General features: G+C 43.4%; 1 protein-coding gene across 2 annotated transcripts in view; it reads left to right on the top strand.

Annotated features, from left to right (window-relative positions):
- The window catches only part of WBP1L (WW domain binding protein 1 like), a 67,643-nt gene extending 49,482 nt beyond the window's left edge, over positions 1–18,161 (top strand). For both annotated transcript variants that reach the window (XM_043983593.1, XM_043983594.1), the window contains exons 3-4: positions 13,255–13,416; positions 14,805–18,161. In XM_043983593.1, coding sequence (XP_043839528.1) covers positions 13,255–13,416; positions 14,805–15,574 — 932 coding nt within the window. In that variant the 3' untranslated portion in view covers positions 15,575–18,161. The remainder of the gene's footprint in view (positions 1–13,254; positions 13,417–14,804) is intronic.
- Positions 18,162–24,139: the final 5,978 nt, after the last annotated feature.

The following is a 24,139-nucleotide window of genomic DNA, read 5'->3' as shown; positions in this document are numbered from 1 at the left end:
GTGCCTTGCACACAAAAACATTACTCCTCTCTTCTTCTGTTCACTTTTTCCCCTCTTAGTGGGTTGGAGAGGGGGTGGCTTGAAAGGCCAGTTGTTTGGAATGGAAAGAAAATAAAGCTCTTGGCTGGGACATATCTCCCTCTGACACCCACACCTTGTAGCCTATGGGAGTGGTTCCTGCAAGCAAGACCTCTCCCTCTTGCTCCCCCTTTGAGGATTAAGTGGGAAAAAAAGCCTGGAATTTCCAGAAGAGTCCGGTAGCTAATGAGGTTTGTGAATGGACTCCCAAAAACCAAGAGGGGACAGGGGACCCCAGGACAGTCCCTACTAATCTTCCAAATTGGAAGCTTTCAGAAAAGGAGGAAACAGTATTTGGAAAGGCTTATAGACTAGGGAACATAATATGTGAAGCAGGTAGACATTGTATTTAAATGTTTAAAATGCAGCTTCTTTTTTGGGTTCATGTTCCTCTGCCCTTACCCTTCTAAAACAGAGACTTTCCTTCAGCTGGGTGGCTGTGCCCAGACTGTACCAGGCCCTGAAAAGAGCAGATTAAGCTGATGCTTCCTTTCAGATATACAGACCCTCCAGGAGCTTGTCTACCAAACAGAGGAAGTCCCTTGTACCCAGAATTCAGCTATCAGAGTCAGGTAGGCAGAGAATGTCACAACAGTGAGAGGGGCACAGCAGTGAGACAACCAGCTGTCTGTCATTTTGTTTTCAGTTCTGGGGGAGATTTAAGGTTGGTTGGAAGCTTTTCTTGGTGTACTCTCTCTCCTTAGAAGTTTGTGCCTCTCTTATGCACTTAGGATATTTGGTTTTAGAAGATGTTTAATTATATACCTGTCCTGTCTCTCCCCAACGAGGCTGTAAGGTGGATGGCAGGAACCATGTCTCATTCAGCTTTATATCCCCGCAACAAGAGAAAGGAGCATGGTCTAGTGGTTAGGAAGCCGGGAAGACCTGGGTTCAAGTTATTCCTCCTCCACATATGGCTTGGTGACCCTGGGCAAGACTTTTGATCTTTCTCTGCCTTCAGCAGCTCTCTGACTGTAAGTTGCAGAGATGGTGCCAACCTGCATTAGTAAAAGGAGTTACCTACTCTGGCAGTTGCTTATACTGATGAAGTCCCAGATCCTGTATTCCAGTCCCAACCCAATTCTAGCATAGGGTCCCTCACAGAGGAGTTTTAGCAATGTTTGTTGAATTGAATTGAATCTTCTCTTCAACAAGGTGCCTGTGAGGGGAAGAAAAGAGGAGGGCAAGAAGAGAAGCAGCGCAGGCAGGAAGCAGCTTGTCTTTTGCAGGAATAGCAGAGATAATTTGTAACTGTATTGAAACTCTGCTAGTGGCCAGGTTCCAGAAGAGAGTCTTTTCTGCTGAAGATCACTTCTCCATCAATCACCAGACTCCTGCTAGTTCACCTCCTCTCAGTGAATCTGCCAGTGTTTTTCCTCTTTATTTAATGTTGTTGGCCTCTCTGTCTGAGGGAGAAAAGCTGCACACAAGCCCTACCCCAGCAACAGAACATTAAATTTGGAATGGAGCCCCCAGTTCTCATATCAACCCTTTATGGCCTTTGCCATTTTGAACCTACTTTTTTTTTTCTTTAATTTTTATTTTTTTGGTGAGGCAGTTGGGGTTAAGTGATTTGCCCAGGGTCACACAGCTAGTGTTAAGTGTCTGAGGCAGGATTTGAACTCAGGTCCTCATGAATCCAAGGCTGGTGCTTTATCCAGTGCACCACCTAGCTGCCCCCCTACCTAGCTGCCCCCCACTGCCATTAAATATTGAACGACAGTAAGCCCCAGAAATCTTGCTACTTCCTGTCTTCCCCCATCACTTCATCCATGTTCATTGAGAACAGTTAACTCCCTTCCTCCTCTCCCCCCTCTCCCAGGGTATTACTTGAGCCTTATTCTATTATCCTTTTCCTCTTGCTCTTTAAATACTCTCATTGACACAAGGAAAGGGTACATCATGAACCCTGTAGACATCTATAGGTCTGGTCTAATAAAGCCGAGTTAGGCCATGTGGGCTGGGGACTTCCTTGTGTCTTTGACTGGGATGGCATAGATTTTCTCCTGCCCAGTCTACACAGATGAGGAAACCAAGATCCAGGAAGGGGACATAACCAGTAAACATTTGTTAAGTGCTTCTTATGGGCTAGGGTGCTGGGAATACTAGGGTGCTGAAAACTAACCCAAGGACACACATAGATTGGCTTTTAAGTCAGATTAACTTGGCTTCAAAACCAAATTTTGTCACCTACTCCCTTCATGACTTTGGGCAAGACACTTAACCTCCCTCTGCCTCAATTTCCTCATCTGTAAAATGAGGGAGTTAGACTGAATGACTGTCTGAGATCCATCCAGCTCAAAATCTGTGATCTTATTCAAAGTAAAAAAAGGTGTTTCAAATCTGTGGAGAAGTAGATGGGAACTTAGCCTGAACAATCCCAGATGATTTTACCCTGATTTCTACTTTAGTGTCAGAGTTGGGGGTTGAGGGGTAGGGCTGGGGCAGGGAGCAGAATGTTCCCAGGGAATTTTCCAAAGATTACATGAAGAATAGTATCACTACATTCATTTAATGACTGTCATCTCATTTCCTATCATCATCATCAGTTTGTCTTAAGTATGTCAGTAGGTCAGTAGTGTTTACCTCAAAATTAGAATTTTCTTTCTGGGTCACTTGTGTGTATCATTCTGTATCTTATTCCAGTCATGACATTCCTTTGATTGGTTTTCCAAGAGACATAGACAGAAACAAGAAGTTGTTCTTGACCAATTCTTTGTTATAGGTGGTAATTTTTGTGTTAGAGTTTTAGGTTAAAAAATATTAAAAGAGGCTCTTTTTATTCTTTCTTGATCTGTTGTCATTTCTACAATTTCATTTCTACTGCCAAGTTGTCTAATGATTTAAGTGAAGTAATCAAACCTCTTTTAATAGTCTGAACTTCCAGGGCAGCTAGATGGCGCTGTGGATAAAGCACCGGCCCTGGATTCAGGAGTACCTGAGTTCAAATCTGGCCTCAGACACTTGACACTTACTAGCTGTGTGACCCTGGGCAAGTCACTTAACCCCAATTGCCTCACCAAAAAAAAACCCAAAACAAAAAAAACCAATAGTTTGAACTTCCCAAGAACTGACCTTTTGAGGGGGAAAGGGGATATAGTAGAGGATTATAGTTGTCTAACCTTTGTGACAGTTTGAGGTGTTTTGCCCAGTCAGCATTGTCAAAATGTCCTGCCTACTTTCTAGTGGTATAACTTCATTTCTGCTGAGCCTCTGGGGCCTTTTGCATACCCTTTGCCTTTTCCATATGTCAGATATCAGCCCCCGAAGCTGTCAGGGAGAGGTATACTTTGGCTTATTGCTAGAGAATTTCCCACCAGCAGAGCAGTGACATTTTCCCAAGCTTATAATGAACTCTGAGGTGCATGACTTGATCCTTTACATTGGATTATGCCTTAAAAAACATGTTTTCCATTTTCCCAAAGATGACAATATTCCCCACAGTGAGGTCACAACTTCTAAAGCAGTCATTGAAGAATGCAGTTTCTGGGTCTTTTGGGTATTTTTTGTTTGTTTGTTTGTTTAGTTTTAGCTTTCTTTTTTAAACTCTTTTTTCCCTTGTTCGTGAAATCCTACTAGAAGGGATTTTCATGAGAAGTTTGCACAACTCCACAGGGATCAGTCCAGACATTTCTCCTTCAAGAGGATGGTGACGCCAACTTGACTTGGATGGGTTGTTCTAGTTAGTTTTGTGGGTTACATCAGAATGCCTTCTGCCCTACTTCCCACATATTTCTAGTTAGGTAGAACCTGTTCATCTCTTCTGTTGCTGCACATAGTATAGTGCCCAGCCATGCCACTAGACCAGCTTTACTTCTGGTGACATCCCCCCCCCCCCCCCAGTCTCTGAGAAACATTTTGGGTTCGTTTAACCCACCCTTGCAAACAGGCATCTGATAAGTCACCATAGGCAAGCAGTGACTTACTTTAGGTAACTGGAGAGGAATGCTGGCTTATGTGTTTTAACTAACGGTGCTACCTCCCAAGAAGACAGATCAATTCAAAACAATTCCTGCAGGGAAATGACTTTGGAGGATCAATTTTTACAAAACAAAGCTGAGTTAACTTTACTAGCTGTCCCTGTACCCCTCTTTTTCCCCCCTGTTACTCACATCCTGGCCTCCCTCCATGTCTTTTTCTTTTTCTTTTTTTTGGTGAGGCAATTGGGGTCACACAGTTAGTAAGTGTCAAGTGTCTGAGGCCAGATTTGAACTCAGGTCCTCCTGAATCCAGGGCTGGTGCTCTATCCATTGCACCATCTAGCTGCCCCTCGTGTCTCTTTTTTTTTTTTTTTGGCAGGGCAGTTGGGGTTAAGTGACTTGCCCAGGGTCACACAGCTAGTAAGTGATAAGTGTCTGAGGTCGGATTTGAACTCAGGTCCTCCTGAATCCAGAGCCGGTGCTCTATCCACTGCGCCACCTAGCTGCTCCCCCCATGTCTTTTTCAAATACTGTCTGCTCCTTTTCCTTTTCTTCTGCCCTAGAGTATTGGATTTGTAAGGATTCCCACCCCCTCTCCCTTTCTTCACAAGTCTACTTTGCAGATCCTTTGTTCCAGTAGCCCATGTTTACATAGTACTTTGAGGTTTTAAAGCACTTTCCTCACAACCTTATGAAGAAGGTAAGAAGTATTGCCCCCATTTTATAGAGAACGAAACCAAGACTCAAAAGGTTAAGTGATTTGGCCATAGTTGCACAGCTAGGAAGCGTTAGATTGGAGATTCAAACCCATATCTTCTAACTTAGACTCCATTATGCTTAGTATTAATATGTTGAAGCTAAAAATGAGAAGTAGACTTATCTTCGCAATCAACTTGTCAAATTTTGTTTTAAAAGGATATAGAAATGTGTGGCTTGGGGATGATAATACCATTGGTTCTTTGATGATGAAAAGATAGGTCTGTACTTGTGGTTCTATCTCTTTGAGCCCTCCTCCATCTCCCTGTTTTCCTCTTGACCCATCCACCTGTCAATCTGTTCAGCTGAGACTCCCAAATCTGTATCCCTACTCCTGAATTCTCTGCTGCACCTCAACTTTGTCATGTACAAAATGGAACTTATCTGCCTCACTTAAACTGTCCTTCCCCTAATCTGTCTTTTTCTTTTGATGGCATTATCATCTTCCCACTTACCTCTCCTTCATGTTCTCTACATTCTAACCAGATTGGACTACACAGTGTCCTTCATCTTCATTTTGCCCTCCTTTTATCTCCATGCCTTTGATCAAACATAGTCAAAATAAAAAACACCTCTGTCTGTTTCAGTGGCTTCTTCCTCTAAGGCCTAACTCGGGTTTTGAGTCTATCTAGCTTTTTACCCTGATGAGTCCCTCCTCCCCCACTAACAGAGACGTCTTCTTCTTCTTCTTCTTTTTTTTTTAAAGTGAGGCAATTGGGGTTAAGTGACTTGCCCAGGGTCACACAGCTAGTAAGTGTTAAGTGTCTGCAGCCGGATTTGAACTCAGGTACTCCTGACTCCAGGGCCGGTGCTCTATCCACTGTGCCACCTAGCTGCCCCCACAGAGACGTCTTCTTAAGTTTAATGTAGTTACGTGTGTGCATTGATTAAGTCTCTCCACAAGGGTTGGCTCTCAATTTCATTTTGTATTGAGAAATGGAAATTATACCAAATGATAGAAAACCCAGAATCCTTTATGTTTTCTTCCAAGACAATGCAGCTTAGACTACATTAGGAGAAGCCTTTTGTTCAAAAAGTACCAGATGGGTTGTGCTTTGTCCTGATTTGATCAAATTGAGTTTGGGGTACCACATTTTAGAAAGGGTGACCAGGATGGTGATAGGCTTCAAGTTCGTGCCATGTGAGAGTCTGTTAAGGAGCCTGGAGAAGATCTAGGGGTGGGGGAAGAGGGAAGGAAGTGTTTGGAGGGAGGGCTAGGATAAGACTGAGATTTGTTCTGCTTGGTTCCATGGAGCAGAATTTTCAGAGGGGGATATATGCTTAATGTAAAGGAAAACATTGTAACAACTGTGGTTATCCAGAAATAGAGTGGGCTGCCTCATAGTGTGTTTTCTTGGTTAGGGATAGGTTGGACTAGATGACTCCTGAGATGCCTTCCAACTCTGAGTCCCTGTGATTCTGTGAGAGCTTATTTGTGTCATGGACCCCTTTGGCAGTCTTTCAAAGCCACAGGACCCTTTCTCAGAAAATTTCTTTGAAATGTATAAAATAAAATCCATAGGATTACCAAGGAAACCTATTAAGCCGAAGTACAGTTCTCAAAATGCAGTAGTCAGAGGGAACTAAGTTCACAGACCCCAGGTTAAGAAATCCTGCTCTAGGGACACTCAGAAGATCTGTGGCAGTGTGACTTAATTTCCTAATCTGACCCCACTAGCTGGGGCTAGGAGACCAGGCAGGACAGAGGCAGGGAAGAGTTGTAACAGGATTCTTCAGAATACTTTCCAGGAATTGAGAGATGATGGTATTCCTTTTCATTCGTCGAGTCACTTAAGTGCTACAGTAGATAAAGCACCAGGTTTGAAGACAGGAAGACCTGAGTTCAAATCCAGCCTCAGACACTACTGCTGTTGTGATCCTGGGCAAATCGCCTAACTTCAGTTGCCTCAGTCTCCTCAACTGTAAAATGGGAATAATAATATATATATAACACCTACCTTGGAGGGTTGTTGTAAGGATCAGATGAGATGATATTTGTAAATTGCTTGGCACAGTGCCTGGCATATGTGAGGTGCTATAGCAAAAGCTTAATCCCTCCTTACCTACCCTGATTAGAATTACAGATTGTATTTGCCAGGGAACAATATTTTTTACAAATTTTATTCATAAACTTAATAACCACCAGCAAAGACAGACGTAAAACAGGACAAAATCCCACATAAAAACCCCTCTATTTAACAAAATAGAACCAGGCAAATCAACAGAGTGTTTAGTTGGTGTCCCTTTCTAAACCCAGCTGAAGCCTTTTTTTTAATACATAGCTGTAGTCAATTCTGGTCTTACATGTTACTTTGGCCACACAGTAAAGGTCCTTCCATAGTTCTTCATGGTTTTTTTATGCCACTGTAATATTCTGTTACACAAATATGCCAACATTTCCTTAGCCATTCATTCTCCAGTCATCAGACATCGAGGCTGTTTTCGGTTTGGTTTGGTTTGGGTTTGTTTTGTTTTTCCTATTAAAAATAAGCAGGAGAAACAGTATGATCTGTGTGACCTTGAGGAGTCACATGACCTCTTGGCTTCATGTGCCAAATGAGGGTGTTGGACTAGGTGGCCTTGGGGGTCCCTTCTAGCTCTAGACCTATGATTTTATTAGTATTCTATTAATATTAATAAGAGCTTAGGAGTGTGCTGCTGCTGCTGGGTCTTTTCTTTGACATTTTAAAGTTTAAAGTCCTAGCAGAGGAACTGCTGTGTCAAAAGGTATGATCAGCTTTGTGACCCTTCTTATATATTACTATCTTGGTTTCCAAAATAGTCATGCAAGTTTATAGTTCCACTAATATTCGCCAACCCTAAATTTTCTTTCTCTGGGGGGGACGGGGCTATTTTTATCATTCTAGTAGGCACAAGATGGTGTCCTAAAGTTTTCTTTACTTGCATTTCTCTGATTATTGCATAATATGAGCATGCGATTATTAATGGTTTCATATTTTTTCTCTTCAAAATTGTGACTGCCCTTTGACCTTCAGGGAATAATCTTTTAGGGATGTTTCAGCTGAAGCAAAGAAAGCACGTGTAGCAGTCATGATTTCAGACAAAGCAAAAGCAAAAATAGATCTAGTTAAAAGAGATAAAGAAGGAAACTATATCTTGCTGAAAGGTACTGTTATGGGCTGGGGTACCTCATTCGAATGGGCTGGGGTACCTCAGAAAATTTCTGGGGTAAATCAAAGAACCTTCTCTTTGAGAAACTAAACCAAAGGACAGACACACCTAAAGAGATAAGTGGCACTGGATCGGGACTGAGTTAGCTCCAGGACCACCACCCGTCATTATAGATGATACAAGGTCCCCGATGCTGGATCCGATGACAGTACCATAGACAATGGAGTCATATCAATACTTAACATTTATGCACCAAATGGTATAGGCATCTAAATTTTTGAAGGAGAAGTTGAATGACTTACAGGAGGAAATAGAATATCCTAGTGGGGGACCTTAACTCTCCCCTCTCAAAACTGGATAAATCTAACCAAAAAATTAACAAGAAAGAAGTTAAAGAAATGAATAAAATTCTTGAAAAGTTGAATATAATAGATCTCTGGAGAAAATTGAATGGGAATAGAAAGAAATATGCCTTCTCAGCAGTACATGGGACCTACACAAAAAATGCCATGTATTAGGGCATAAAAATCTTACAGCCAGATGCAGAAAAGCAGAAATAGTAAACACATCCTTTTCAGATCACAATGAAATAAAAATTACATTCAATGATGGACAGTTGAAAGAGAGATTAAAAATCAATTGGAAATTAAATAATCTGATCCTAAAAAACAAGTGGGTCAAAGAACAAATCATAGAAACAATTGATTTCATTAAGGAAAATTACAATTATGAGACAACATATCAAAATTTATGGGATGCAGCCAAAGCCATACTTAGGGGGAAATTTCTACCCCTAACTGCTTACATCAGAAAAATAGAGAAAAAGCAGATTAATGAATTGGACATGCAACAAAAAAACTAGAAAATGAACAAATTAAAAATCCCCAACTAAATACCAAGCTGGAAATCCCCAAAATCAAAGGAGAGCTTAATAAAATTGAAGATAAGAATATCATTGAATTAATAAATAAAACTCAAATCTGGTTTTATGAAAAAACAACAACAATAAAATAGATAAACCATCGGTTAATTTAATCAAAAAAAGGAAAGGAGAAAATCAGATTACTAGTATCAAAAATTAAGGGTGAACTCACCACCAGTGAAGAGGAAATTAAGACAGTTATTAGGAACAATTTTGCCCAGTTATATGCCAATAAATTTGACAAGCTAAAAGAACCTAATTATATTTCACATTCATGTAACAGTTTTTAAGTTTACAAAATTCTTTGCCCACACCCCTGGGTGCAAGCTAAGGTTATTTCCATCTTATAAAGGAGGAGACTGAGGCTGAGAAAAGTAACCTGGCCACCAAACAAGTAAGTTTCAGAACTGGAACGCAGGTCATTTGACTCCCAGCCCAGTGGCGTGGCTGCCATGCCAATTCCCACATGGAGCTGCACTGGGCAAAGACCCCAGACTGAACCAGTGTCCTTAGGCTTATCTTTTCATTGTCAAGAAGAGGAGTCTAACTGTCCGTGAGTAGAAATCTCTCCCCACTCTGGTGGTGCCAGGCAGAGAAAGTTTGGTCATACACTGACACCTGCTGACCATTAAAGTGCTCAGACAGGCTTCTTTCCATAGACAGCTACTCATTTATTGCTCTCATCTTCAGGTTTGCAGATGGGTAACTTCAGAAGGAGGCTTACAGAGGACAAAGAGATTTGCCAGAAGGTCCTTCCTAAAGGGCTTTGGCAAGTAGTTTAGTGTGAATAGAGATTTTTATTTTCTGGGGAGATAGAGGCTAGTGACAGGTCAGAAACAGATCTTTGTTAAGATTACCTCCTTCAGAGAATAGCTGTAGTTGCCTCTTTTGGGAAACTAAGAATATTTCTCTCTTAAAAACAAAACAAAACATTTTTATTTATAGTTTTGAGTTCCAGATTTTATCCCTCCTTCCCTCCTACCCCTCGACCCTCCCTGAGGTAGTAAGCAATCAGCTATAGGTTATACATGTGTAATTATGTAAAAAATTGCCACATTAGTCATTTTGTATAAGAAAATTAATAAAAGAAAAAAATGAAAGAAAGTGAAAAGTAGTATGCCTCAGTCTGTGTTCAATCAATATCAGTTATTTGGAGGTGGATAGTATGTTTCATCATTAGTTCTTTGGAATTGTCTTGGATCATTGCATTGCTGAGAATAGTTAAGTTTTAATTCACAGTTTTTCATCAGACGATATTGCTGTCTCTACACAATTTTCTCTTATTTCTTCTCACTTCACTATACATCAGTTCATGCAAGTCTTTTCAGGCCTTTCTGAAATCCTTTTGCTTGTCATTTCTTATAGCAAAATAATATTCCATTACAATCATATACCACAGCTTGTTTAGCCATTCCCCAATTGATGGGCATTCCTTTGATTTCCAACTCTTAGCCACCACAAAAAGAGCTGCTATAAATATTTTTTTTACAAATAGGTCTTTTTTTCTTTTGGTAATTGTCTTTGGAATATAAACCTAGCAGAGGTATTGCTGGATCAAAGGGTATGCACAGTTCTGTAGCCCTTTGGGCATAGTTCCAAATTGCTCTCCAGAATGGTTGGATTTTTTCACAACTCTTACCAAGTGGATTAGCATCCCAGCTTTTTCACATCCCTTCCAATATCCAGTATTTTCCTTTTTTTTTTTTTTTACCACTCTGATAGGTGTGAGGTGATATCTCAGAGTTGTTTTAATTTGTATTTCTCTGATCAGTAATGATCTAGAGCATTTTTCCATATGATTATAGATAACTTTGATTTCTTTGTCTGAAAACTGCTTGTTCATATTCTTTGACCATTTGATATTTCTTTTTTTAAAAAGTCAGTATATTTTTTCAGTTTCAAATTCTCTCTCCCTTCCACCTCCTCATCCCCAGCCTGTTGAGAAGGCAAGAAAAACAAAACCTTTTACAAATTTGTATTGTCAAGCAAAACATATAAGATGTTATTTCTTTACTTACAACAGGATTTCTGAACCTGGGATCCATGAACTTGGTTTTTTTAAATTTTTCTAAAATAATAAACATTTTTATTTCAAGTTTTGAGTTTCAAATTTTATGCCTCTTTCCTTCCGTCTCCAGGCAGTAAGCAATCTGATATAGGTTATACACGTGCAATTATGTAAAACATTACCATAGTACTCATTTAGTGTAAGAAAACGAATAAAAGAAAAAATGAAAGAGTGAAAAATAGCAAGCTTCAGTCTGTGTTCAATCAATATCAGCTCTTTCTTTGGAGGTAGATAGTGTGCTTCATCATTAGTCATTTGGGATTGTCTTGGATCTTTGTATTGCTGAGAATAGTTACGTCATTCACAGTTCATCAAATAATATTGCTGTCACTGTGCACAGTGTTCTCTTGGTTCTGCTCCCTTCACTATGCATCAGTTCATACAGGTCTTTCTAGGCTTTTCTGAAGTCATCCTGCTTGACATTTCTTATAGCACAATATTTCATCACCATCATTGCTATAAATATTTTTGTACAGATAGGTATTTTCCTCTTTTTTGGGTTCATGAACTTGTTTTTAAATATTTTAACCATTTCAATATAATTGGTTTTCTTTGTAACCTTATGGATTTGATACCTTTGAAAACATTGTTCTGAAAAGGGATCCATAGGTTGACCAGACTATAAAGGAGGGTCTATGATGCAAACAAAGCTAATAACCTCTGATTTAGAGTATCGTCTAGGGCACTCGAAATTCTTTTTTGTTTGAGTAGCTCAGGCTTTATTGGGTAAAAATCTGAAAACAGGAAGAACAACAGGAAATAAGTTGCCCATCCAGGAATTTTTAATGAAAGCCTCAGAAGGAACTGTCATAGATTTTCTACTAGGCTGGAAGAGCCTAGCCCCCATGGGAATTATCTCTGAAGTGGAGAAGGAGAGGAGGAGGATGTTGGGTTGATTGGCAAGCAAGGAAGGAAGACATTAGACAAATGTTTCTGATATTGGATAATTTAATTATACTAGACTATTTCAGAAAGAAGGATATGTCTAGGGAAGAATTTGGCCTGGGGCAAGTTAGAACTTCTTGTTTTTAACTTGTGGGAATCTGCTATGGAAGATGCTGGCAAATGCCTGTTGGATCCGATAAAGTATCTGACTCTCCAACTCCATTGTTGCTACTAGTGTAAGTTGTGTGATCCTGGGCAGGGTATTTACTCTCGATGGACCTTGGTTTCTTTATTTCAAAGTTTGGAAGAGTTGTACTGATTACTGATTCTATAAGGTACATCATTAAGAAAAGCTCTTGATTTTTGGAGACTTTGGAATATCTTGGTGGGATTCTTAAAGTGAGACTAAGACTCTGAAAGGTTAGCTGTGCTGTGGGTTTTAGGTTTTCTTTTTCATTTTTAATAACCATCCTTTATATTAGGTATCCATGAATTTGGGTTTTGTTTTTAATGCATCTTAGGGCTGTTTTTGAACTTAAAACTGCACAGAGACTTTTGGTACACCTTGTATTTTGATAACTGTTGGAATATAATTGGGTTCTTTTGTAATCCTCTATATTTTGTGCATTTAAAACATTATTCTAGGATCCAGGATCCAGGGCCTTGTCAGACTGTTAAAGGAATCATTACAACAAAAATTAAAAATCTTGGATCTCCCCATTAGCTGTTGTGGAGTGAGTTTGCTTTCTTCATACTTTAGAGCAGGGCTTCTTAAACTTTGTCCCCTTGCAACCCTGGCTTTATAAGCATATAAACTAGGTATACATAAATTTTCACTGTTGTCAAATTTTTCTTGACTCCCTACATTCAGTTATCCACAGTTTAAGAAGCTTTGCCTTAGAGGATGGAATAGGTGTGAGGATTTCAGAGAAATCTTAAGAGCCTTCCCAAACCTCCTCCCCTTCAAAAAAAGAAAGAAAGAAAGAAAGAAGGAAAGAAGGAAACAACATCTTGATAAATAGCCTTGACAAGCTATAGACTTAACGGGTGGCCAGTGTTAACTACACATGGAGTTAATTCTCCTAGGCATTGTACCAAGGGTGGGAATAGTAAATAAGCTAGGTTATCACACTTTCCTTATTCCAGAAGCCACGGTGAATTTGGCCAGTCCTCTTTATCCTGAAAAACTATTTGGAGTGACTAGCCTTTTTTAATCCCCGAAAGGTAATGGGAGGGCTTATCCCCCTCTGCTGTTCTGATCAACATGGCAAGAGTTTACGAGGTATGTCTTTGTGTTCTGGCTGTAGATGCACCAGGTGGGCTACAGAGTGAATTTTCCTCTGGTTGATCATGGGCTCTGTTTTTCCTGCCAGAAGGGGTTTGTAGCTGTGGCATATGTTGTTTTGAAAGTTGCCTACCTCTTGCCAATATTCATTGTGTGCATGGCTGTTTGCCTCTCTCCCTCTTTCTCTCTTTCCCACCTTTGCTCCCAGGGTTCTGGCTGGTGTGGACTATTATAATCATCCTGAGCTGCTGCTGCGTTTGCCACCACCGCCGGGCCAAGCATCGCCTGCAGGCACAGCAGCGGCAACATGAAATTAACTTGATTGCCTACCGGGAAGCCCATAACTACTCAGCGCTGCCGTTTTATTTCAGTACGTACACCGAAAATCGATTTCCCATCATGGCCTGGGGTCTCCAGGAGCCCTGCTCAGAGGATGTGGTGTCTGGGAGCAAGGGGATTGTGGGGGCAGTGGGGCAAGACTCAGTGCAGAACAGCAGCAGGGGTCTGCATCGGGGAGGGGGGAGTGCTCCTTCCCCCCAGAGAGGAGCAAGTGCCTTGGCCACAACTCTCAGAAATCCCAGAGTTGTCCTAAAGCTACCAGTGACTGGGACTGATGAGGAGCGCTCTCTCGTTAGACCTCTGCTCCTTTACCACATTTGGGGGGCAGTTTTCACTGAGGAAGTCATCTGAACCGTGATTTGGGTAAACTGGAGCATAGAGCCCAAAGCTACCTTGTCCAGTTATCAGCCTGGCCCTCTGCTCTAGCCCCAAGGATCTTCATGTCTCTCTGGGCCCTGTGCTGTGGGGAAATCAGGGTTCAGGACAGGACACTGTGGACTAATTGGCATTTGAGCCTCCTAGAAAGAAGTTTGGCGACTCTTCTCTAAGAGTATGCATCTAATTTAGCTAAGGCTGCTCATGTGGCAAGTGAGGGTGGCCGGTTGGCCGCCTCCCGGCCACCTTTACAAGGCTTTAAAAAAGAAACAAAAGAGAATTGTTCGAATCTCAAGTTTGGACGGAGCTCATCCAGTCTGGGCTCTTGCCCTCACCGTCCTGGGAAGATCACTATCTTTTCAACCCTCTCTGTCCGCCTAAGAGAGAAGGGCACTGTATGACTTTGTGAGCCCTGTGTCCCCTGGGCCTGACTTCTTCCCAGATCAGGGGCTCCTGCTATATTTAGGGGCAGGGCAGAGGTTAGAAAGGGAATGGTCTGAAAACCATATGTTGGAGTCCCACTCCAAGCCCCAGGCTTAAAAGGGGTCCTAGCTCAAGAACATAGACCTGGTGAGGATCATCTGACTGATGCCCACATGGAAATGATGCGTCCCTCTCTTTTGCCACGTACCGCATCACTGTCAGGACCTTTGGGGCAGGGTGGGTCAGATGAAAGGACAAAAAGATTTCCTTTATTCTCATCTCAGTACCACAGAGCTGTGTCAGGCAGGGCTTTTAAGACCTTGAAAAACCAAATCTCATTCCACCCGTCACCTCCAGTTTTCTCCCTCTGTAGCAGATTGCCCATGGCCTTTTCTTCCTCTCCCCCTTTGTCTCACACATGTGCTCTCACGCGCATGCACACACGCGCACACACACACACTTTCTCTCACTTTATCTGTCACACACACAAAAACACAACCTCTGAGCACTGTAGACATCACATTAGGGGTGGGAAGTGATGCACATGCTCTTTGCGTGTTGAGCTCTGTCCTGGAACCATTGCCCATGCAGTAATTTCTCCTCCCTGCCTCCCCGTTTTAGGGTTTTTGCCAAACTATTTACTACCTCCTTATGAGGAAGTGGTGAACCGACCTCCAACCCCTCCCCCACCATACAGTGCCTTACAGCTACAGCAGCAGCAGCAGCAGCAGCAGCAGCAGCAACAGCAGGTGGTCCCTGTCTGCAGTAACCCCTCGGGCCCTGAGCCCATCAGGAGCCTTCAGGAGGCCCAAACCAGCCCACTGTCTGTGCCTGGCAGCAGCAGGAATAGCACGAGATCAAGCACTGAGGACCTTGAGCCCTCCACACTGCTGGTGGACCAAGAGGCTACCAAAGCCTCAGGCATGGAGCCAGGCAGCTCTGGGGCCTGTCTGGGGGAGCTGGGCGACCCAGGGTCTTTCCTAGATAAGGACTCGGAGTGTAAGGAGGAGTTGCTGAAAGATTACAGCTCTGACAGCTTGGAGCACAGCAGCGCCCTTCCTGATAGCAAAGACAAGACACCTGGGAGGCACCGACGTTTCACTGGAGACTCTGGCATTGAGGTGTGTGTCTGCAACCGAGGCCACCATGAGGACGACCTCAAAGAACTCAGCGGGCTCCTTGATGATGCCCTGGACAGCGCCCTGGACTTCTGTGATAGTTGCCAGGCGAGGCCTCCTGGGGATGAGGAAGAGGGGCTCTACCACCTTTCTGAGGAGCAAGCCCGGGAGCACGGCCACCACCACGTGCCCCGCCAACCGGCGTGCATCTTGTTGAATACGATCAATGAGCAGGACTCCCCTAACTCCCAGAGCAACAGCTCGCCCAGCTAGAGCAGGCCAGCCTCCTTAGAAAAGTGATGGGGGGAGGGCAAAGGCAGGTGAGCCGAGAGGGGAAACCTTTCACTGGGTGGTAAAGAAAGTGCTGCTGCTTTTTCTTCTGTCTCCTTCTGCCCTCCCTTCCTGAGATGTAGTTGGAGGTAGGATTGCCTCTCTCCAGCAGAAGCGGGGGGTGTGGATGGAGGGAGAGGATATTGATCCCCTCGCTGTATTCCTCTCCACTTCACTTTCTCTTCCTTCTCCCTTCCGAGCTTCTTTTTTAAAATCACATCTCACCTGCCTGCACATGTCGGGAGGCGTGCATTTAGAAAAATTTGTTGGAGGGGCCAGGATGGGACCCTGCCCCTATTCTTGGAATGGAGTGGGATCTGCTCTTTGATTTAGGTTTAGAGACCCCTTATATCCCAGTTAGTAAATAGGCAACAGGGTTCTACCACTGGGAAAATGAAAAAGAAAGAACTCTGACCTGGGCCTCATGTGGATACTAGGCCTGGGTTCTTAGTTTGATCTCAATTTGATCACTGCTTGTAAAAGTTGTGTTATTGGGGGGTGGAATGGGGAAAACAGTTGTTTGGGACATATGTAGGGGCTTGTCTGATCACTTTCCTAAATGAATGATGAGTGCCAGACATCCGTCCTCTTGGAAAAGAAGTCAAAACCTCTTTCCTAGGAGGTTCTAGCTGTTCTCAAACTAGATTAGTTGGAAAGGGTTCTGCTAGTGTTCTTTCTTCAAAACAAAAACCACATACAAACTAAGCTAAACAATGTGAATGTACCTGAGTGGGCAGCAGAAGAGTTAGTTTTCAATGAGGGGCAGGTTTGGGGGAGGCCCTTTCTGGTTCAGGCCTCTGAGGACCATGGCTGCACCTGACTCAGAGAGAAGCTTCCATCAGGGAGCTTGGAAGGTGCAGGGAGAGGTTACTTTGGGGTTATTAGGAAGGGCATGGAGGGGGCTGCAAAGTGTTACATGTGGGCGTGCTGGGGTGGGGTGGGTGCGTCTGATCTAGGAAGACCAGGGCCTCACCTTCACTTTTAGTAAGCACCGTTACTGAGATGATTACCATACCTCTCTCCAACCCCACCTTTGCATCTTCTTCACCTTCCCCCAGCCCATGGCCTTTGTGCCTTCACACTTCACCAGTATGCCGAAGAAACGGACAAAGCAGACTGAGTGGTCCCTGGGAAAGGTTCACCCCAGCCCCTCAGCCTGTTCCTTAGGCAGTATTTTCCCTTGGATCTCAAGATCCATTTTTTTATATTGACCACTTGGAAGAAATAATGGAATTGTTTGGGTTTGTTCCCCCCCCCCTTTTCTTTATTAAATGGTGGTACTTTATTAGCATCACCTGTGTATGGCCAAGTGCCCAGCTCAGGTCTGAGTGGTTGGCTTCTCAGTGAGTGGGAGGCCTCTTGTCCTCTCAGATCATTATTGCTGAAGTTTGGCATCAGGTAAACCGAGAGTTTTGTTAAGAATAATCTGAGCAAATAAGGCAAACCAAAAGTTGCAGTTAACATTCCCTGACCCAGTCCTGTGCGTATGAAGAAGGGTTTGCCTTTTTTCACCCCTGCTCTCAAATGATGTTCAGATTAGACCACTGACATTATGGGAAGAAGGTGTGGTGGGGGGAAGGCTGTGGGGGTGAGCAGGCACCCCTGACTGTATTTGATAAAACCAAAATCCATCTTGAACAAGGTGAAAATCAAAATACACTGACTTTTTGAATAACCTGTGTGTGTCTGTCTCATTGTGTGTGAGCCACGGGTATCAAAAGCCCCGTGTTTCTGTGAATATACTTTGAAGCAGCCATTGTGCGCATCTTAACCAAAATGTTTGGAGCAAATTTTGGCTCTCCCAAGGGAACTTACTTTAAGCATTTACCTGTTTACTGAGCAAAAGCCCTAGGCAATTCTTGTATGCCTGGGGGTGTTCAGCAGAGCCCTCAATGGCAGGCCACTGTTTTTGCCAGAGAAACTTTGCTGGATGTAGAGGTTTTACTCTACCCACAGTTGCAATTTGCACATCACTGCATTAAATCCCGGAGGTCTGTGTTCTGTTTCCAGTAAGTGGAATCCTGCTCTAAATGTGTCTGCATGAGTATTGTTTGCTGAGCTCCTGTCACTTCCCTGTGCTCCCCCTGCTGCTCTTGGTCCTCGGCTCACAGGCTCCAGGGTGTGGTGCTGATGACTACGAGGGACAGAAAGCAGGGAGCTTTGAGTCACGAGCTGAAGTCGAGATTGGATCTTCAGCAGCAAGCTTGGCCTGGTTGTTGCCCAGACATCTGACTTTACCTGGAAGGGCAAGGAGAGTTGGCAGAATCCCATGTGGAGCTCCTGTTACCCTTGGATGAGGCTTGGTCACAGTTGAGCAAATGTATAGATGAGGCCTCCATTGCCTTTTCATCTTTTTTTCCCCAAAGCAACTCACTAAAATGTCTGAACAGCGAGCAAGTTTTACCAAAGTGAATCCTGTTTCAATCATACAGGACATTGGGATGCACTGTGGTCTCCTTGGGTTCTTCTCCTCAGATTGGAATAGGGAGCTAGAGAATTGACTGGTGATGTCTCCTACCCGGAGACTTAAGGGAAAAAAAAAATCGAATGGTGAAACTGGGTTTGATTAATCACCAGTGACCAGATTATGGTCAAGGCTTCAGGGCCCTGCCCACACTGAAGGGGGAGTTGGTTGATGAGAGAGTGGGAGTTGCGGGGAGGGAGAGGGTAGGAGGTTGAACTTATTGAACTTACCTGCTTCCTCTTCCTTCCCCTAGGTAGAGATCTTTGGTTTTCCTGGTGAATGAGGACAATGGGTGTGAGTTGGGTTTGGTGCTACAGTTAGAAGATTAGCCAAATGCTGACACATTCCTGTGTGTTTGCATGTGTACAAGTGTGTTTGGCGCATTGCCACTTGTTGGGTGTTGTGAATATGTGTATTTTAAGCAATAAGATTCAGCTGGTCAGACTTCTCTGGGCAGCCTTACTGACACGTTTCCTGTGATGTGATTGTTTTGAAGACAGAGTGGTTCCTACCACTGTGAGATGCCCAAATAAAAACCAATCCAAGTTCTATTGCTCTTTTTTTTTTTTTAAGAATTCTGTAGATTTCTATTCGTCATCCTCTGAGTGGAGAGTCATACCTGGATTTAGAAGTGGCATTTTCTAATCCTCACATAGATCCCTTGTAGCCACATGGCCAAGGAAAGCTCCATCCTAGTTACTATGACTCTTCTCTAAAGGAATCTCTTCAAAACACTCCATCTAGACAGTGGAGTAAATGAAATACATATATTTCTGATGTGTTCAGTACTTTGCAAATTTGCACAAGCAGGTTAAAGCCAAAAACAAATAACTAGACATTTTGCCAGTCCTTCCCACATTTTTGAAACATGATATTATAAAAAAGAGGAAACATGCTTGGACTATTTATTAATTTGGTGGAAAATTAGTGGATTAACAAGCATTTATAAAAGCATCTTTAGGTTGGGGACACTGTTCTCCATATGAAAGACAAAGACAAAAATAAAACAAACCATACCTTCAAGGATCTTACATTTCAATAAGGAAAGAGCTTAATTCTGAAATCAAGCCCAATGAATATTAGAGTTCCCACTGTTTACCCAGCTCTATTGTCTTATGGAGCTTAGCAGTTGGGGAAGTAAGACATTTTTTTTTGAAAGTAAGACATCTTATGTATAAATGGTTAATAATCATGCAAGGCCACAATGAAATAAATATCAAAGAGAGTATAATGAACAGTAAGATCATGGATTTAGAGTTGGATGCAACCTGAGAGATCAGTCCATCCCTCATTTTGCAGATGAGGAAGTCAGAAGAAGTCAGTGGTGGTCTGTTTCTAAATCCCTTGCCCTTCCCAGAGCACCATGCTAAATGTTGGGCAATTCTAGAAGGGATAACTATGTGCTGGAGCAGTCCAGGATGACTTGATGGAGGAGGATGGGTAAGATTTGGCTGGGCCAAAAGGAGGAAGGGGCAACAGTGTGTGTGACAGTAAGAATCAGGCTGGCAGGAGCATTAGTCTTTGCAGCCATTGAGGCTTCTTAAAAATGGAATTTCAAGTCTTCCCACTCCTATGCAAAGGTACCTGGGGAATTTGGACACTGGTGCCATAGTGCATACAACACTGGACCTGGAGTCAGGAAGACCCAAGTTCAACCCTAGGCAAGCCTCAACCTTTATCTTCCTCAATTTCCTCATCTGTAGAAATGGGGATGACAGCACCTACCTTGAAGGGTGGTTGTGGGGATCAAACCAAACCAGGATAATGTATAAAGCACTTTGCAAACCTTTAAAGCATTACCTAAATGCTATTATTTTTTTTTTCTCCCTCACCTTTTTTTTTCTTCCTAAGCAAAATGGTACAGTTCTCAGGCTCTTCTTCCAGTGAAGTGGGTAGAGACTTTTGGGGCTGGGACAAGATTCTTAATTCTGCCCTTAACCCCTGGTTGATCTCAGGCTTGTTATTCTAGACCCCTTTTTTCTAAAGTAACTCTGCTGCTGCCCCCCAGGTAACCACCACGGGCAAACATCAATTACAGTGCCATGCTGCATGAAAAAAAAAATTACTTGGAGCACCTAAAGTTTCCAGAAATGAGATAACATGTAGAGTACTTTTCGAACTTTGAAGCTCTGTGTCAATGAGGGTATTGTTAATCATGACATTCTCTCCTCTACTCCTATTTTCAGCAGTTGGGCAGGGAGGGGTAGACTGAGGAATCAGCTGAGTCAGCTAGAGATGGGGTTGGCTGGCAGCTAGTCTGCCCTGTTGCTGAACACAGGACTGGACTGTTCTTTAGATTCTCAGTTCCTGGGGCCAAGAGCCATACTGGGAGAGTTGGGAATAGGTGGGGAATAAAGATGACCAACCCTTTTCATTTAACTTCTAGGTCTAGGTAGGTACTGGCAGTATCTCTCCATACATACAAACCTTGTCTTGTCTCCTTTTTCTTGCATTCTACAAATCAAGTAAAATCAACAAGTATTAAGTGCCTGGTATGTGCCTGTCACGATTCACAAAGGAAGGCCAAAAAAAAAAAAATGCCCCTATCCTACTGAAGCTCGCAGTTTAATGGGAAAGACTACATGCAAACATGTCGTCTTAGATATTCTCAGGGAAAGAACTAGCACAAAAGGGGACTGACAGAGGCTTCTTAGAAAAAGTGGGATTTTACCTGAGACAAACCAGGAGGGAGAGAGGAGGAGATAGGTGGGCATTGCAGAGGCATGGGGAATGGCCCCAGAAAATGCATGGAATCTAAGCAGAGAGAGCATTTTGGACAAGGAACAGCACAGAGGGAGGGCCAGGGTCACCAAACCATAGAGCACGTGGAGGTAACAAGTGTAAGAAGTCGGGAAAAAGAGAAAAGGACCAATTTAGGGAGTTTGAAGAGCCAAAGAAGCTCAATTGGCCCTGGCATTAATAGGGAGTTACCAGAGTTTATCGAATGGATCAGGGAGGGTGGTCAACAATCACTAATTGCCTACTATGTGTCAAAGAGCTTATATTCTTCTGGGAGATACACAAATAGCTAAGTGCAAGGTAATCTGAAAGAGGGAAAGAGTGTTAACGATTCAGGGGGAGGAGAGGAGGCAGTGCAGTCCGGGCATTTGGGGCAAACCTCAGCCAAGGAAGCAGAAGATGGAATTTGGAGTTCAAAGAACTGTGAGTCCTGGCCGGCCTGACCCCCATGTGCATAAAGGGGAATGCTGTAGCCACATTCTGAAGGACTTTAAATGCCGAGGTGAGGTACCTGTGTGGATTGTAGAGGTCATGGAGAAGCCTCCCCCTTTCCCAAAATATATATATTGCTTTGAATAGAATTTTATCCTGGGTGACATATACCTACCTATGCTTCACAAAGACTTTGGGCGGGGGGGTGCAATGAAGGTTAAGTGACTTGCCCAGGGTCACACAGCTAGTACGTGTCGTGTCTGAGTCCGGATTTGAATTCAGATTCTCCTGAATCTAGGGCCCGTGCTTTATCCACTGCGCCACCTAGCTGCCCCTTCATGAAGACTATTTTGACAGTGAGATGCCTGTTGTAATATTTGAGGCAAGAGGGGCAGCTAGGTGGCGCAGTGGATAGAGCACCGGCCCTGGAGTCAGGAGTACCTGAGTTCAAATCCGGCCTCAGACACTTAACACTTACTAGCTGTGTGACCCTGGGCAAGTCACTTAACCCCAATTGCCTCACTAAAAAAAACAAAACAACAACAACAAAAAATATTTGAGGCAAGAGTCTCTGAGGGCCTAAGTGGGGAAGTAGCTTTGTGAGTAGAGAGAATAGAAAAGGAGGTCAAGATTTGTAGCAGTCAGATGAAGAGTCCCTTTTTCTATACTCCCCTCTCTTCTCCGCCCCCCCCCCCAATTCTGTAAGGGATTCCCAAACTATAGTTTACTATTTTTATTTATTAATTTTTTTTGCGGAGCAATGAGGGTTAAGTAACTTGCCCAGGATCACACAGCTAGGAAGTGTCAGGTATTTGAGGCTGAATTTGAACTCAGGTCCTCCTGAATCCAGGACAAGTGCTTTATCCACTGCGCCACCTAGCTGCCCCCATAGTTTAAGATTCTTTATGTTCCTGCCCATTCCTTGCACTTCTCCCCTCTTCCCCAACTCTTCTACTATTCCCTTTCCATCACGTTATCATTGAGTGGAAAGTGCACTGATCTTGAACCAGAAATCTGGGCAAGTAATTTAACAACTTTCTGAGCTTGTTTGCTTATCTGTAAATTGGAGATGAACATGCATTACAGGGTTATGAGAAAAATATTTTGCAAATCTTAAAGTTCTAGATAGGCATAAATTACAAACCTGCTGCTGGTATGCGCTGTGATTACCACTGAACCTTCTAAAGAGCCGTTGAGCCAGAGAAGCTGCCATGGACCTGGATTAGGTGTCCCTAGAGACACCAACAAAACCCATGGTTGAGGGGGGTGTAGTCTTCAATCTGGGCTGGCACCAGTCTGGGATTGATTGCTATGGCTTAATCCTGACTCCCCTTTTCCCCTCCCCCTTCTCCCACCTCCCCACCCAAAGTTTCTAAAACCTATGGAGACAACAGAAGCAAAGGCTATTTTTTGACTTTTGTCTCTTTCTGGAGAGAATTCTTTCCCCCTTTTGCTAAAACATAAAAATAGCATTCCTTGGTTTGTGGGGGAGAGAGCAGAGTGTTTCAAATATAAAATTTTTGTCAGCCCATACAATATTCCCCCACCCCTCCTCCTTATAATCTTCTGTTTCTCCACTGCAACATCTGAAAGAGCCAAATCCTGTTGGAAAGTATGACACAGCACTCACTATTCCCTACCCATCTCCAAGCTGTGCAGCTACCACTCTGTTGGTTGGCAGCAGGACAAGGCTGCCTAGATATTATGGGAGCCCCAAGACAAGTACATTGGGGGTGTCCTCATCTGCCCATCCAGAATACTTCTCCCTCCTCTGGCCACAGAGTCAGGTAAAAAGGCTTATGCTTTTGAGAAGAATGTATTTGTTATTATGTGTCTCTGGATAGTCTTCAGAATCATGAGGCAAGAGGGGCCTTATTTCCCTTAATCATTATTATTATTATTATTATTTTTTTTTGCAGGGCAGTGGGAGTTAAGTGACTTGCCCAGGGTCACACAGCTAGTTAAGTGTCAAGTATCTGAGGCTGGATTTGAACTCGGGTACTCCTGAATCCAAGGCCAGTGGTTTATCCACTGTGCCACCTAGCTGCCCCCCTCCCTTAATCCTTAACCTTGTGGGGTAGGAAACTCTGGGACTCAGGGAGGTGAAGTGACCTCACAGCTTTTATGTTAGTGGTAGATTCTGGGTTGAGACCCAAATGGTCTGACTTATGAGCTAGGGCTCTTTCCACTATCCCACCCTACCTTGGAGGGTCAAATACCATCCCTGAAATGTGACACGATCAATGCCAATCTTTGTTTCTGAAGATGCCACTCCCGACTCACCGCTGGCTAGTCAGACCTGCACACAGGCTGTACCCCAGCAGTGGAGAAGGGCTACACTGACCTAGCCCCATACTCTTCCTTAGCCCCTTGGGAACAGACACCTGGACAGGATTAGGGAGGTGATCTCCAGTCACTGGGGGGGGGGTGGTGGTGGGAAGATGAGAACTAGGGCCAAGTTCCCATGAGCCCTTAGTTGATGTGTCCTCAGCATCTCATCAAGGGAAGGGGCTTCTTCAGAGCCCACCTTGTATTCTTAGAACAGGAAAGCCTCTCTACAGCCTTTCTAACCTCTCACAGGTGGCTGAGGCTGTTCAAAGACCTCTAGGGAAGGCCCCTGTTCCATCTGGAGAGCTGAAGTTGTCAGGAGGCTTTCTTTCCATCAAGTCTAAGTCTGCTTTCTAGAAAGGCTGTGGCTTCTAAACCCAGAAACCAGCTGTTGTAAAGAATTCCATTGTCTCCACCCAAAATCTGTTAAAACTGTAGCATAGGGGGCAGCTAGGTGGCGCAGTGGATAAAGCACCGGCCCTGGATTCAGGAGGACCTGAGTTCAAATCCGACTTCAGACACTTGACACTAGCTGTGTGACCCCT

This window comes from Dromiciops gliroides, chromosome 2 (genome assembly GCF_019393635.1).
Source record: "Dromiciops gliroides isolate mDroGli1 chromosome 2, mDroGli1.pri, whole genome shotgun sequence".
NCBI classification, from domain to species: domain Eukaryota; kingdom Metazoa; phylum Chordata; class Mammalia; order Microbiotheria; family Microbiotheriidae; genus Dromiciops; species Dromiciops gliroides.
This window is presented reverse-complemented; position numbering and strand designations above follow the sequence as displayed.